The sequence below is a fragment of the Panthera leo genome, chromosome B4 (assembly GCF_018350215.1).
Source record: "Panthera leo isolate Ple1 chromosome B4, P.leo_Ple1_pat1.1, whole genome shotgun sequence".
Taxonomy (NCBI): Eukaryota; Metazoa; Chordata; class Mammalia; order Carnivora; family Felidae; genus Panthera; species Panthera leo.
This window is the reverse complement of record NC_056685.1, coordinates 131,515,289-131,531,210: the sequence shown is the minus strand read 5'-3', so window position 1 is coordinate 131,531,210 and position 15,922 is coordinate 131,515,289. Positions and strand designations below refer to the sequence as shown.

Sequence of the window (15,922 nt, the reverse complement as noted above, 5' to 3'; positions counted from 1 at the left end):
ACAGTGGGAAAAGGGCTTTTGTTTACAGGGAAGTATGTGTGCAAAGGCATCAAGGTGTGAGAGGACTTGGAATAAGAAGAAAGAAAAGATGGGACGCCTGGGTGGCTCAGTTGGTTAAGCGGCCGACTTCGGCTCAGGTCATGATCTCACAGTCCGTGAGTTCGAGCCCCGCGTCGGGCTCTGTGCTGACAGCTCAGAGACTGGAGCCTGCTTCAGATTCTGTGTCTCGCTCTCTCTCTGACCCTCCCTCGTTCATGCTCTGTCTCTCTCTGTCACGAAAATAAACATTAAAAAAAAATTTAAAAAAAAAAAAAAAAAGAAAAGTTGGAGAGGGAAGTAGGAAGGATGACTACAATCGTAGGTCAGTATGTAAATGGCAGATAGGAAGAAGGGAAAGTTGAGGGAGTTTCTTCCTGAGAGCATTCATTTTTTTGTTACAAAGAAGCAGGCATTGTTATCCAAGATGAAGGGACAAGAATGGACAAGGGGGCTTAAGGACACCAACCATGCTTATATAGGAGAACTACTAAGCAGTACTGAGAGACCATCTGTGAGAAGCAGCAACCATAGCTGTTGAAACCTGTCCTCACCCATTTGGCTTTACTCTCCTTGTCTCCCCTTGACAGAAATTTCTAATCGGTCTAACTTGTGGAAGCACTAATCTTTATATCATCCAATATTCTTGATATTTTTTGTAACTTCCACATCTTATGTTCAAAAAAAAATTTTTTTTTATTTTTTTCATGTTTATTTTTGGGAGACAGAGCGTGAGCAAGCGAGGGGCAGAGAGAGAGGGGGAGACACGGAATCCAAAGCAGGCTCTAGGCTCTGAGCTATCAGCACAGAGCCCAATGTGGGGCTCAGACTCACGAACCGTGAGATCACGACCTGAGCCACCCAGACACCCCTCAAAAATGTTTTTGAGGACCCACTGCGTAGGTGCTTGCTACAAACTTAAATCCAGTTTTGTTTGCCCTTAAGGAGCTTAGTGACAGGTAATAGGAGAGAGATTGAGGGGGAATATAACAGGTGAATAATAATAGCACTAAGGGCACAACATGAAAAGTGCATTAGGGAAGTGTAAATATAGTATTTGCAAGTTCGGAGTGCACAGACCTGTTTGATATCATCAACACCTCAAGCAGCCTGTCTGTATAGAACATAGGATTCTTTTAAGACCTTGAAGAACCACTGATAATGTAGGATGACCTGGACAATTTAATTCCATTAAACAAGAGTGTATCGATCTGTAAGCATTACACAGACAACTCAACTCCAGCTACTTTATCCAGCTGAGATCATTTTATTGCTTTCTACCCCTTCAGCTCCCTTGCAGAAAGCAACCTAACCTTCTTTTTTAAAAGTTTTTATTTGTATTCCATTAATTAACATACTGTGCAATATTAGTTTCAGGTGTAGAATTTAGTGACTCAACAGTTCATACAGCTCCCAGTGCTCATCACTCCTTAATCCCCATCACCTATTTAATCCATCCCCCTCCCCTTCCTTCTGGTAGCCATCAGTTTGTTATTTAAATCTTTTTTTTTTTTTTAAGGTTATTTATTTTGGCAGAGAGCATGAGCAGGGGAGGGGCAGAGAGAGGGAATCCCAAGCAGGCTCCACGCTGTCAGCACAGAGCCCCACACGGGGCCTGAACCGACGAACCGACAAACCGTGAGATCGTGACCTGAGCTGAAATCAAGAGTCAGACTGGGCCACCCAGGCACTCCCATCAGTTTGCTTGCTATAGTTAAGAGTCTGTTTCTTGGTTTACTTGTCTTTTTCCCCCATTTGCTCATTTGTTTCTTAAATTCCACATATGAGTGATCATATGGTATTTGTCTTTCTCTGACTAACTTATTTTGCTTAGCATAACACTCTCTAGCTCCCTCGACATTGTTGCAAATGGCACTACTGGGTATTTACCTAGAGGATACAAAAATACTACATAGAAGGAAGACATGCGCCCTGATTTTTATAGCATCGACAACAGCCAAATTATGGAAAGAGCTCAAATGTCCACTAACTGATGAATGGGTAAAGCGGATGTGGTCTATAGCTTTCTGACTTTTTTTTTTTTTAAGTTTATTTATTTTGAAAGCAATAGAGACAGAGCAAGTGGAGGAGGGGCAGAGAGAGAAGAAGAAGAATCTCAAGCAGGCTCCACACCAGCACAGAGCCTGGTGCAGGGCTTGAACTCACAAACTGTGAGATCATGACCTGAGCTGAAACCAAGAGTCAGCCGCTTAACCAGCTGAGCCACCCAGGAACCCCAAGCCTTCTGACTTAACTGCTGTCAGTCTCAACTTTCTGGCTGCTGCTTTCTTGATAGTGGTTCACTTCAAAATTAACGATCTGTGTTTGTTCCAACTTTGGACCTGCTGAATCTTAACCAATCCTAACAGCCCCAGCCAGGGATCTTCCGGTCCTAACCCCCGAAACCATTTAATCGAGCAGCAGTTTATAATAGCAGATTCCTTTCCCAAAGAGCTTCTTATCCTCACTACCCTACAATCTATTTAACCTCATGCCAGTCAGCCACATCCTTACTACACCATGCTCATGCTTCGAGTAACTAGAATTCTCAACACCTTCATGGAACAAGCAGAATTTAAAATGACTTGTAACCATATTCTCCCAAAGCTGAGGTTATTATGCTACGTCACAGTTTATTTTGATCAAGTTTAACCTATTAGTTTATATTCAGTTCCCCTTCTTGATGATTTCAAGGCCTAGGTTTTCTTCTGCGTCAGCTGGGAAGATTATGTGGGGTTTTTTTTTTCTCCTCCATTCTGTTGACATGGTATGTTACACTGATGATTTTCCTATGTTGAACCACTCTTGTATTCCTAAGGCATATCCTACTTGTTCATGATGTATAATCCTTCTAATATGCTGCTGGATTTGGTTTGCTAGTGTTTTAGTAAGGATTTTTGCACTTGGTTTTTGTAAAGCATCCACTATTAGGGTTATTAAGAACCTTTCACTTCTTGCCAAGGAAGTGTCAGTCCCCTAGTGAGTAGATCTCTCATGGTGAGCATCAATAATATTTGTAACTACCTTGAAATCATATATTTTTTTAATCCACATGATCAAATGTAGTAAAAACTCATCTGTTCTGCAACTTATTTTAGAAGAATAAACTTTAGGCTTAAGTAATAAAGACACAGATATTTCCAAGATTATTCTCACTGAAAATTCATAATGAGCGCAACGTTGAAGGCTTCCAACATACAGTTAATGACTAAGAAGGAAGTTCTCAATCTGCTCTCATTTACATCATGTCCTCATAGGGATAACTGGGTATTTTTTATTCATTAGACTAGAATAGTGCTTGGGACATAGTAGGCCATTAATAAATATTTCTGATAAGTGAATGAACAAGTTCAATCTTTGTATTTTATAAAGAAGAAAAATCACTTACCCCCAAGAATTATCCTAAGACAGTGAATAATGTTTTATTTGTGTTTTGTCCTTTTAAAAAATTAATCAAAACATAAACAGTTCATCATAGGACTCTCAAAAGCCTGAAGTGGATGGCAATGGGGTACACAGCAGCTCCAAACCCTACCCCACTCTATAGTTAACAAATGAGCCTCTGCTTGCTTAGAACACACACCAATCCCATCCCCTGCTGTTCTCCACAGAAAAATTCCCTCCTTATTGCAGATTTTACTGTATATAGTCCATATGATAAAACCTGAAAAGGTGTAGGGGCACCTGCATGGCTCAGTCTGTTAAGTGTCTGACTTCGGCTCAGGTCATGATCTCACAGTTCATGAGTTCGAGCCCCTTATCAGGCTCCACACTGACAGTGCAGAGCCTGCTTGGGATTCTCTTTCTCTCTCCCTTTCTCTCTCTCTGCCACTCCCCCACTTGTGCTCTGTCTCTCAAAATAAATAAATAAACTTAAAAAAAATCCTGAAAAGGTGTTTATTAATTCAGTTTTCAGGCAGACCCCAAAAAACCCATCGGGGGACACATTCTGGCTCATGCTTCAACAACAAGAATAAGCTTAAGAAAAGGAAGAGGAGAACTGAGAATTGCCAAGATTTATGACAGGTAAATATTTTCTTTTCTTTTCTTTCCTTTTTTTTTTTTTTTTTTTTTTTTTGGTTTATTTTTTGAGAGAGAGAGAGCACAAGCTGGGGAGGGGTAGAGAGAGGGAAAGAGAAATCCCAAGCAGCCTTCGTGCTGTCAGTGCAGAGCCGGATGTAAGGCTCCATCTCACAAACCATGAGGTCATGACCTGAGCTGAAACCAAGAGTCAGACGCTTAACTGAGCCACCCAGGCGCCCAATATTTTCTTATTTTTAATCAGATTCTTGGGCATATGGCATTAAATAGAATTGCCTCTCCTAAGGGGCTGTAATTATGCCACTGGCAGATACTACATGCTTGAATTTCCTTCTCAGAAAGTATTCAATTCATTGTGACGTCCCTACTATGGACTAGGTTCTAGGGATTCAGAGATTCTGTTGACACATAGACTTGGTCCCTGGCCTCCCAAAGTTACAGTAAACCTAGATAATGAAAGAATCAATTCCAACCAAATTGTGTCCGTGCAGGGAAAGCACAGAGTATGATAGAGATATATTATTCTCCTTTCTTCTGCTAGGTTTTGTTTTGTTTTTAGGTTTCAGTTTAAACATCCCTTCCTCAGGGAATCTTTCCCTAACCCTTACAGTCTAGGCTGTACCCTTTACTGTACTATATATTCTTTTGTGGTACTTCACGTATTTAATGAAAAATTATAAACAATAATTTTTTTTTAATTTTTTTTAACGTTTATTTATTTTTGAGACAGAGAGAGAGCATGAACAGGGGAGGGTCAGAGAAAGAGGGAGACACAGAATCTGAAACAGGCTCCAGGCTCTGAGCTGTCAGCACAGAACCCGACGTGGGGCTCGAACCCACAGACTGTGAGATCATGACCTGAGCCGAAGTCGGTCTCTCAACCGACTGAGCCACCCAGGCGCCCCAAACAATAAATTTTTACAGAGAGACATACTACATACCAGCTATTTGAGGTTCTGGGGATAGAACAATGACTAAAACAAAAAGATAAGGCCCTACCATCATAGAGCTTATATTCCATTGGTAATGATTTATATAATGTATCTCATCCTTGCTAGACAGCAAATTCCCCAAGGATAGAGACACGATTCTCTTGCTCACTGCTGTATTCCATCAGTGCCTGAGATGTAATACGTGTGCAGTATTTGTGACTGATTTATTAGCCAACCCTGAGCAACAAGGCGAAGATTTGTAATAACTCTACCCAAAGGAGGAAAAATCAGCAAAAGGAAATCACATGAGCTCTTAATCTGGTTTTTGCCATGTATCACGGTACTTATTATGAGCTGTCATTGAATAAACATTAAATAATCAGTTCTCCCATTTATCTGAATTTCATTTAGACCATTTTTTCATGACCCGTCCCTATAAGCTATAATATACAAATTCTGTGTTTTATGAAGCTTCAGCAATCTAAATGTTCTTTATTGAATTAAATAGGTAGTAGGATTTTTCCATCTTTTCACAGATATAAATTTCTTGGTCTGCATCTTAGACAGATTGCTGTGCTTAGAACTTTCCCTAAACACTTTTTACTCTGAATTACATCAGCTGGCTACATGTACCTCTCCCTCACAATAGGAACTGAGTCTGGTTCACCAGTGTCCCCAGCACCTAATATGGTATGTGGCACATAGTAGGAACTCAATTACTATTTGTTGAATTAACAAATGAATGAACTCCATCTATATGTTCAATCATTTGCATATTTTATCAGATCCTCCCTATTTGTAGGAACAAGTAACTCCTGCAGTCCTACAGTCTTGAGAGAATACTAGGGTTCTGCATACTCAATAAAGGGTAATTAAAGTTATCATAGAGGTTAGTAATGTCAAATTTCCATAAATTTGAATAAAAACACCAAAACTAGATCAGAGCTTAAAATGTCAAAACTTAATTTGCTATGCAGCTTGTCCTCCCTTCTTTCTGGTCCCTAAAGATTTCCCACAAAGAATTCTTGACTTTAAAGGAAACTTTTTGGTTGAGAAGTTGATGATGCTAATAATAATGGTAGCTAATACCCATTGAGTGGCTGCCAAGTCCTGGGCTTTGCACTAAGTGCTTTATATATATATATTTCATCACTTATAACAACAACCCTAAGAGATGGAAGTCATTATCCATAGTTTCCACATGAGGAAACAGGTAACCATTGCCTCTCTACAGTCCATTCCATTTTTTTAAACTCTATTCATTTTGAGAGAGAGAGAGAGAGAGCACAAGCAAGGGAGGGGCAGAGAGAGAGAATCCCAAGCAGGCTCCCAACTGTCAGTGCAGAGTCCGATGCGGGCCTCAAACCCATGAACTGTGAGATCATGGCCTGAGCCGAAATCAAGAGTCAGACACTTGAATGACTGAGCCACCCAGGCGCCCCTACAGTCTATTTTAAACATAGAAGCCAGAGCGAACCTTTGTAAAATTAAGTCAGATCATATCTGTCCTCTGCTTTAAACCCTCCACTGGCTCCCCATTTTAACTCACAATAAAAGCTCAAGTCTCTGCAGTGGTTTACAGAGCACTATGTAAATATCCCTATCCTGTTTCCCCTGTTCTCCCCTTTCTCACAGCCCTGCAACCCCAGAGGGCACTTTGCTGTTAGAAACATGCCAGGCACACTTCTACTTTAGGGGCCTTGCACTTAGTGTTATCCCTGCCTGGAATACTCTTTCCCCACATAGCCTTCATTCTGGTAACCAGTCTCTCCTCCTTCAGGTCTTTGATCAAATGTTACCTTCTCCACAATACCTGTCTAGGTCTCCCTATTTAAAATCGCAACTCCTCCCAGTTCCCACACTTCTGTCTCCCTCACCCAGCTCTATTTTTTCTTTCCCCATAACACTCATCATCTTCGAACATACTACATAATGTATTTATTATGTTCATTATTTATTATCCGTTTCTTCTTCTTGCCAAATATAAGTTCCACAGGGCAGGAATCTTTGTCTATTTTTTTCACTTCTAGATCTCAAGCGCCTACAATAAGGATATAGCAGGTCCTCAATAAATATTTTCTTAATGAGTAAATGAATGGACTCCCCCGAAATCAATCAATAAAGATTGGAATCAGGATTAGAATCTGTGCTGTCTGAATCTAGGGCTGACACCTTTATTTATTTCTTTTTCTTTTTTTTTTTTAAGTTTATTTATTTTGAGAAAGAGAGAGAGCATGCATGAGCAGGGGAAGGGCAGAGAGACAGGGGGAGAGAGAGAATCCCAAGCAGGCTCCATGCTGTCAGCACTGAGCCTGACATGGGGCTCAAACTCACAGAATATGAGATTATGAAATCAAGAGTCAGACACCCAGCTAACTAAGCCACCCAGGCACCCCTAAGGCCGACACTTTTAATCTTACACCATTTTTTAATTTGTTGAAGATGATCTATTTAGGACAGTCATAGCTAGTCCCATGGCCTCAGCTACTACTTTATACAGATGTAGTAGAAAGGCATTTCCTGTTCAGAAAAAAAACACAAAATTCTCAAGGAATTGAACAGAAAGGAGTTATCAGAAGAATTCTCAGATGTACAGGAGTGACTACAAAAAGGGACTCAGTTCTTTCCGTAGGATGTCACTATAGTTATTGCTCCCATAAGTAACTATTGCTGGCCCCCAAGTATACATTATTCTCCCTTTAAAGCTTTTGAATCAAGAAAAACCCCATTTATTTTATTCTACTTAGCATATCTGAGGTCAGTGGACAGTAGAAACAAAGAATCCCGCTGAATTCAAAGGAAAAACAAATTTTAAATCATTACCAAAAATTGAAAAGGTACCCAAATGGTCAAGTTTCTGAAGTAATTTTTTTTTCTGTTTCTAGAACAGAATAAAAAAAACACCAGTTCAACTTTGTAGATAGCTTGCGAGGCTTCCCTCTTTCTCATCTCCTTATCTTCCTGCCATTTGTAAGTGGCCAGCTGAGTATTTGCCATCAAACATTCTTTTCTGATTCTGTTCAGGCCTTTTTAGCAGCTGTAGTTTTAGCTTAGCAAGCCTTATTTATAGCCCATTTGCTATCCTCAGGGGAACCCCCCCCCCCCCCGCTATTTCCTAAGGGAAGTAACCTGACCCATAGGGTGCTCAGAGTGTATAGTCTAATCTCTACCCCTCTAACAAAACAAAACAAAACAAAACAAAAACCAAAAACCAACTTTGAGAGGTATTTTAGTCTAGTGGTTAAGAACATGACCTTTGGGGGCGTGGGTTAAGCATCTTGCTCTTGATTTCAGCTCAGGTCACGATCTCATGGTTCGTGAGTTCAAGCCCCACGTCAGGTTCTGCCCTGACAACACAGAGCCTGCATTGGATTCTCTCTCTGTCTCTCTCTCTGCCCCTCTGCCACTTGTTCTCTCTCTCTCTCTCAAAAAAAAAAAAAGAACATGAGCTTTGGAGTCAAATACTTCAGTCTCTAATCTGGCATCATCATTTACCAGCAGTGTGCCCCCTGGTTACTTCTCTCTGAACCTCAATCTTCTCTGTAAAATGTGGATAATAATACATACCCAAGGGTTCTCATAAGATTTAAGTAAAATAATATAAAGGAGCCTGTAGTAAATTAGTAAATACTTAATAAATGAAAGCTATTAATATTACTAAACAGTCACCACGACTTGGATATAATAACAGCACAAAGTAGCAGTAGGCTCTTTCTCTTGTGATCAGTGATTTTCAAATTTGTATTTCTTGTTTATTAACCTTTTACTCAAGCTTTAGATATTCACTTCCAACTGGTTACAGAACTCCTCTACAGGAGTATCCCACAGGTACTTTAAACAGAACATATCTAAAGCTAACTTCTTAGTCTTCTCTTTCTTATCTACAAAACAAGTATCTCCATTCCAATTTTTTATTCATGCTATTCCCTCTACTTGGAATACCACTCAATTCTGCCTCAAAAGCCTCTTCAGAGGCTTATCTATGAGGCCTTCCCTAATCAACCTAGTTGGGATAATGCCTCCCCTCTTCAGAGTTCTATAATATATATATTGACTTTATGAAATTTACCTTACTTTGCATATCTGTCATTTGTCATAGTTCCACCTGTTAGACTTTTTTTTTCTTTTTTCTTTTTTTTTTGAGAGAGAGAGAGAGAGGGCACAAGTGAGCAAGGGAGAGAGAGAGAAGCAGGGTTTGTGCTCACCCAAAGCAGGGCTCAAACTCACTCATCCCAAAGCGGGGCTCATTTTCATGAACTGTGAGATCGTGACCTGAAACAAATTCTCATGCTTAACTGACTGAGCCACCCAGACGCCCCTCACCTGGTAGACTGTCTATTTTTGTGAAATCTGTAAGATCTAGTATATAATAAGGTATGATTTTCATAAGCTTAAAAACATTACTTTCTTGCAAATAAATATAAAACATATGTCAAAGTCTTGTTTCAATTCATTAACTGATGAAGAAATTGATTCAAAGGATAATTTGACAGAGATTTACGTAGTCAATCCAAGGAGTGATGAAATAAATTTGCAAATAGATGGAAAACTGGTTAGTATCCTACAAGGTGATAAATTATAACATTTGAAGTTGCCTTTTCTACTGGAGGGAAATCAGTTGCTTCTCTACACAATGATTCCAGTGCTATAGCCTGGCATCATTTGCATTACCCTCAGATAAAACTCGTCTCCATTGCCATCGGTTTTCTACAAATTAACCTTGACTCCTACAGTGTTGTAGAATAAATTAAAAGGTAAAAATTTAAAGACCATACAATCACATACAAATATGAAATGTCAAAGATTTTATTTAACTCATTAATTAATGCAGGAACCAATACAATTTTATAACCAGATCAAAGAAAAAATCAAATGAGCATACATATGGAGCCAAATGAGGAATGCTAACATGAATTATAAATTGATCAAAAGCAGGTCAGTATCCATAGGACAATAATCCATTGTATTCCTCCTCATACAATTTACATTTCTATGGACAAGAATAATTTGTATTACTCTTGGTTACCTACAATTTACAGAGTTGTAAATAGCTCAAAGACAATGGAAGGCAGAGTCCTCACAGAACTGGGGAACTGGGAAGGGTGTCCTGGGCAACGTATTTTTCTTTTCTTTTCTTTTTTCTTTTTTTTAATGTTTATTTTTGAGAGAGAAAGAGAAAGTGAGAGAGAGACAGAGTGTGAGTGGAGGAGGGACAGAGAGAGAGGGACACACAGAATCCAAAGCAGGCTCCAGGCTCTGAGCTCCGAGCTGTCTTCACAGAGCCTGACGTGGGGCTCAAATCCATGGACCGCAAGGTCATGACCTGAGCCCAAGTCAGACAGACGCTCAGTTGCCTGAGCCACCCAAGCACCCCAACCTATTTTTCCACTGAAGGCCCTCAGTAATCTTTCAGTTCGCTTCAAAGCCTTTCACAATTTTCCCCTGCGTTAGTTTAGTCAGTAGAAATGTGCACATCCCTTTCAAATCGGGGCCCCTAAAGGTCTGCCACACAATGCCTGAGAGTATACTAAAAGAACCCCCTAGTTATTCCTTCTGCCTATTTCCAAGTTTGGGGTAATTTTTCTTGATATTCAGAACCTTGCAAATGGAAGTTGTTCAGTAAGTGTGAGAGTTGATAATACTTGTGGGTAAATTTCTGTAGTCCACATTTAGCTCTAGCAACTCTGAAATGTCTCTGGAGCCTCAGACTGATAGGAGTGTGATGCCTGTGACATGAATATGGTATTTATAGAAATGGAGCTTTTTATAAACTTCTGTTCCCTTGTATTCTGTTAGCCCCGAGATGCCTGAAAATGAAGCCACCTTCGCAATAACTGCTGGAGGAATTGGGGATGCCAAGGAGTAGGTGGTGAATTGATGCAAATTGCTTCTTAGTGCTTATTAGGAGCTAAAGAAATGGCAAAGCAGGCTCAAATTTCAGGTCTCGAAGTAAGAGTTTGTTTTTTTCATGTGTTATTGTTAAAGGAAAGTCAGCAAAAGAAATGTTAATCTTACATTTATGCTAAAAGTCTCTGATGTGTAATGACTGTACATTGAATGTCAATTCAGGAATACATATAAACTATTGAAATATATATAAACCTATTGAAAACTAGAAGGGATAACTGATCCCCTCACTTTAGTGTCCAAAGTGAGACACTAAACAGATGGAAAACCTGAGTTCGAAAGTGTCCCATTCCCTCTTGAACACTCAACAGAGATAGATACACTTCCAAAGGAGGGAACCGTTTAAGGAAGGAATGTTTACAGGACACACACAAAAGTTTTTGTTGTATTTAATTACAACATTAAATTGTATATTCACCTTTAGCAACAGAAAGGAAATATTAAACTAAATTTTAAGCCATTTGACTTTTTGACAAGTTGAAATTACTTTTAAAAAACGTGTTTTTTAGATTTTTTATTTTTTACAAACATTTTTTATTGGGAAGATAAAGAGGAAGGTAACTAGGAACTCTATAGTTCGGGGTAATCAATAGTGCATGAGTTTTATATTTTAAGTTTGAGGTAGAGAATTCAAAATATTAAAAAGATATATTAAAGTTAATTTCATGTAAAATTTCTGAGTACTAATTTTAGAAATGTACAAAAAAATATTGTTTTTCTGTGACACAAAAATAAAATGTAGTTTTCAAAATGAATGTATGATTGAAAGTATTTACAAATTAAAATACTAGCAATATTTACAACGACAGTCTTTATTGACCACAAAAAGATTTCATAGCTTATGTTGCATCACTTCACATGAAAATACAAGTATCGAAAGTACCATTTGTTACACAAGGTATTGGATTATCCATTGTCATTCGCTCACCAATGCTTGGAGCTAAAAGATGTACAAGGAAAGTATGACTCCTGTCCTCAAAGAATGTGAACACTAGTTAAGACACTAGTGTTAAAATACTAATAGTTGTGAAAGAATGAGAGAGAGCAAGTGATTATATAATTAATCAGTAGTGTGGTCTTGGATTACAGGATTGCGAAAATGGGAGAGGAAAGGTTAAGCTGTGGGACAGCATGTGCAAAGGCAGAGAAGCTGGGATTTGGAAACAGAGACCAGCCTGACAAGCAGAAATTGTTCAGAGTTGTGTACTGGGAAATAAGAGCTTTTTTTTTTTTTTACTTTTTTTAAACCACAGAAGCTGCTTCTCTGAATAAGCAGAGACAAAGTCATCTAGGAGCAGATTTTCTGTATTCAGCAAAGTCAAATGGCTTCTTTTGGTATACAAATATAAATGCATACTTTTGTCCTGGGGAAGGGAAGATTTTGTTACTTGATAAAAACTGAATAACAACTAAAGATACCACGGTATGTGGAGCCCTGGAGGGGAATGGACTAATTTATGTAGAAGCCCAGAGCCTTTTTGGTAGGAAAGGAAATAAAAGTCCCAAGATTGGAAATTCAGAAAAATTTTCTGCGTTAAACTGAGTAACCCCCTCACCAGTGAGAATTTACCAAGAGGTGGGTAGTGGGTTTGGAAACCAGGGCTTAATACAAGAAAGAGCCTATATAGTTCTGTGGAGAGGCTAGTTTTAATATGGCGTGTAGCTAAAGCTCTCTGGGTCCAGCTACTCTTTTGTGTCCTGCTCTGGAGAACAGTAGCTGAGAACTGAGGACAGTGAATTAGGAAGCTGTGACCTTGGGGCCCAACTTTGGGACAGCACAGCAGATTGTGTGGCACCCATGGAATTCTGCTAGGCCAGGGTTCAATTTGTCAGGGCTTTCAGTCCTCCCTCTCCACCTGACTATAGAAACAGCTCTCGCCCCTTATCCTAAGGGGGACAGAAGAGCTCAAAAAAGAGATTTTATTGGTCAGAATTCGTTTGGTTGCAAGCCACAGAAACTCAGGGCGGCAAATGGAAGACACGAATACATTGGCTCATGAAACTGAAAAGTCCAGAAGTAGTGCTGACATTGGCCGCAGATGGAGCCAAGATCTCAAACAGCATCATCAGGACTTGCTCTTCCTGCCTCCTTTTCCTGTTCTGATGATTTCCATGCTGCTATTGTTTTCAGACAGGCTTTCCCCACACAGTAGCCAAGAAGCTGCTTGCAGCTCTAGGCTTACATCCCACTAAATTAAAAAAAAACCCACTAGAAAAAGCATGCTTTTTTCCCTCCATTATTCATTCTGTAGAAAAACAAAAAACAAAAACAAAAAACAAAGACTACCAAATGAGGACAGAGGCTATGTATTCGCAGTTTGCTATGGCAAGAGAGTTAGTGACCTCCATTTGCTTTTGGTAGAGACTCAAAGGCAGGCAGAGGAACGGGGAAAGCTTTATAGTAGAAAAAAGGAAAGGCTTTAGGTGTGCTCCGGTTGGAAGTTGTGGCCATGGGAAGTTGGGGGATTAATCTGATGGTGATGTGGAAAATGGATAAAGGAAATAACATTGGCATCAGGGAGACAATTAGGAAACAGTTATAATAACAAAATTGTGAGATAAAGAATGGGACTGGAGGGGTAGCAGTGAAATAGACATTTCAAAAGTAATTAATGGGGCACCTGTGTGGCTCAGTCGGTTGCATGTCGGACTCTTTGATTTCGGCTCAGGTCTCATGATTCCAGGATGGTGAGATCAAACCCCATGTCGGGCTCCTCACTGAGCGTGGAGCCTGCTTAAGATTCTCTCCCTCTCTCCCTCTCCCTCTCCCTCTCCCTCTCTCCCTCCCTCCCTCTCTCTCTCTCTCTCTCTCTCTCCCTCTCCGCCCCCCGTCTGCCTCTCCCCTGCTCACATGCTCTCTCTCTCTAAAATAAATAAATTTAAAAAATATATTTTAGAAAAACAACAAAGGTAGTTAAGAATTGGTGTGAGATTCAGTAAAAAACAGGAGTCACAGGTGACAAAGTTCTCTGACCTATTAGAGGAGATTATGTGTGTATCATGAACAGGAACGAGGAAGTGTCAACTAGAGATTAGGGCTTTTACCTCGGAAGGTTAGTGTATTTGTTTGCTAGGACTGCCAAAACAAAGTACTACAAACTAGATAGCTTAAACAACAGAATTTTATTGCCTCATGGTTCTGGAGGCTAGAAGTCCAAGGTCAAGGTTGGTTCCTTCTGAGGTCCATGAGGGAGAATCTGTTCCATGCCTCTTCCCTAGCTTCTGGTGGTTTCCTGGTGATCTTCAGCATTCCTTGGCTTGTAGAAGAATCACCCCATCTCTGCCTTCATCTTCACATGACATTCTTACTGTGTGTGTGTGTCTTTGTGTTCAAATTGGCCCTTTTTAAGGATATCAGTCACGTTAGATTAGATGCCCACCCTACTCTAGTATGACCTCAATTTAACTAATTACATCCATAATGACCTTATCCCCAAATAAGGTCACATTCTGAGGTTAGGACTTCAATATATGAATTTTAGGGGGGGACACAAACCCATAATAGCAGTGAGTAAGAATCAGGTGCAGTCAAGGGTCAACCACTGATGGCTTGTAACTTCCTCAGGAGCTTCCTGGGGGTCATCTGAAATCGGTTCCCAGGGCGGAAGGCAGGGGGAGACTGAAGAAAGAGGCAGGGCTTTCCGTTGGTGGGTGGTCATTTTAGTAAGCAAAGGGAACTTAAATATGAGGCTTGTCTTGGGCAGCAGTAAGACAAATGGATCCCTGCCCCTGCCAGCCAAATCTTAAAAGTATATGTAGAGGCCTTAACTGGGTTCAGTTACGTATTATACCATGCAGGTATTCTCAACTTCACATCACTATCTCAAGGCTATGTCCTTGGCAAAATGGGAAATACGAGTGAAATCCATACTCCAAGGACAGAGGAGGGGCAAGGAGCCTCTGATCACCTGAGTCCAGCTCACAGGTCAATAGGCATTCAGGTCTTCTCCATGACCTCCCTGCAAACCCTCCATGACCATCCCCCCAGGATGCACAAGACACAATCTCTACTCAATACTGGCTACAGTCAGAAACATGTAAGTCAAGATCTGGGGAAACCTGGTATCTGTTTAGAAAATGAAGAGGTTGAGGGGCCCCTAGGTGCCTCAGTCGGTAAAGCATCTGGCCGACTCTCGATTTTGGCTCAGGCCATGACCTCACAGTCATGAGATTGAGCCCTGCCTTGTGTTCCTCGTTGGGTGTGGAGCCTGCTTAAGATTCTCTTTCTCCTTCTCCCTCCATCCCTCCTCTGTGCACTCTCTCTCTCTCTCTCAAAAAATAAAAATAAAAAATAAAATAAAATAAAAATGGCCTTAGAAAATGAAGGCGTTGAAATAGAGTATCTCTGCCACCCCTTTCTTACTTTCCTGTTCAATTGTTCCTTAAAGAGCAAAGAAAAACCAAGTTCAGAAAGCCAGAAGATCAGAATAAGGTGGCCAAGTCAAAAATAGGGAATCCAGTAGACAAGACACCTGAGAAGAGATATCTTTCCTGGAGAAAAGAGGGGTTGGGACCTTGGAAACCAAGCTGCAGCCAGTCAAGTGTTCTTCACCTGACACTGACTTGGATGTAGTGAATATGTATACTTTTTTGGTTGTGCAGTTTCCATTTCTCCATCATAATAGCACCCTGGTTTTCTTTTCTTTTCTTTTTTTTAAGTTCTTCTTTATTTTTGAGAGAGAGAGCACACAGGGAGGAGCAGAGAGAAAGGGAGACAGAGAATCCCAATCAGGCTCTGCGCTGTCAGCACAGAGCCCAACGTGGGGCTCAAACTCATGAACCACGAGATCATGACATGAGCCTAAACCAAGAGTTGGATGCTTAATGACTAAGCCACCCAGGTACCCCCCACTCTGGTTTTCTTTTAAAGAGTTACTCTCAAAAAAAAAAAAAAAAAAAAAAAAAAAAGAGTTACCTCTCCCCTAAAAAGATTTTTTTTTTAACAAAAGGGGAGGGCACCTGGATGACTCAGTCGGTTAAGCATCCAAGTCTTGGTTTCGGCTCAG

General features: G+C 40.2%; 1 protein-coding gene across 3 annotated transcripts in view; it reads left to right on the top strand.

The window, feature by feature from the left end:
- The window catches only part of DMC1 (DNA meiotic recombinase 1), a 41,523-nt gene extending 29,892 nt beyond the window's left edge, over positions 1–11,631 (top strand). Inside the window, exons 13-15 of one of the 3 annotated variants that reach the window (XM_042947814.1) lie at positions 3,946–4,062; positions 9,865–9,944; positions 10,806–10,884. In XM_042947814.1, coding sequence (XP_042803748.1) covers positions 3,946–4,062; positions 9,865–9,907 — 160 coding nt within the window. In that variant the 3' untranslated portion in view covers positions 9,908–9,944; positions 10,806–10,884. Of the gene's footprint in view, positions 1–3,945; positions 4,063–9,840; positions 9,945–10,805 lie in introns of all 3 variants that reach the window. The other 2 variants (XM_042947813.1, XM_042947812.1) reach the window with 2 other exon arrangements.
- The last annotated feature ends 4,291 nt before the right edge of the window (positions 11,632–15,922 follow it).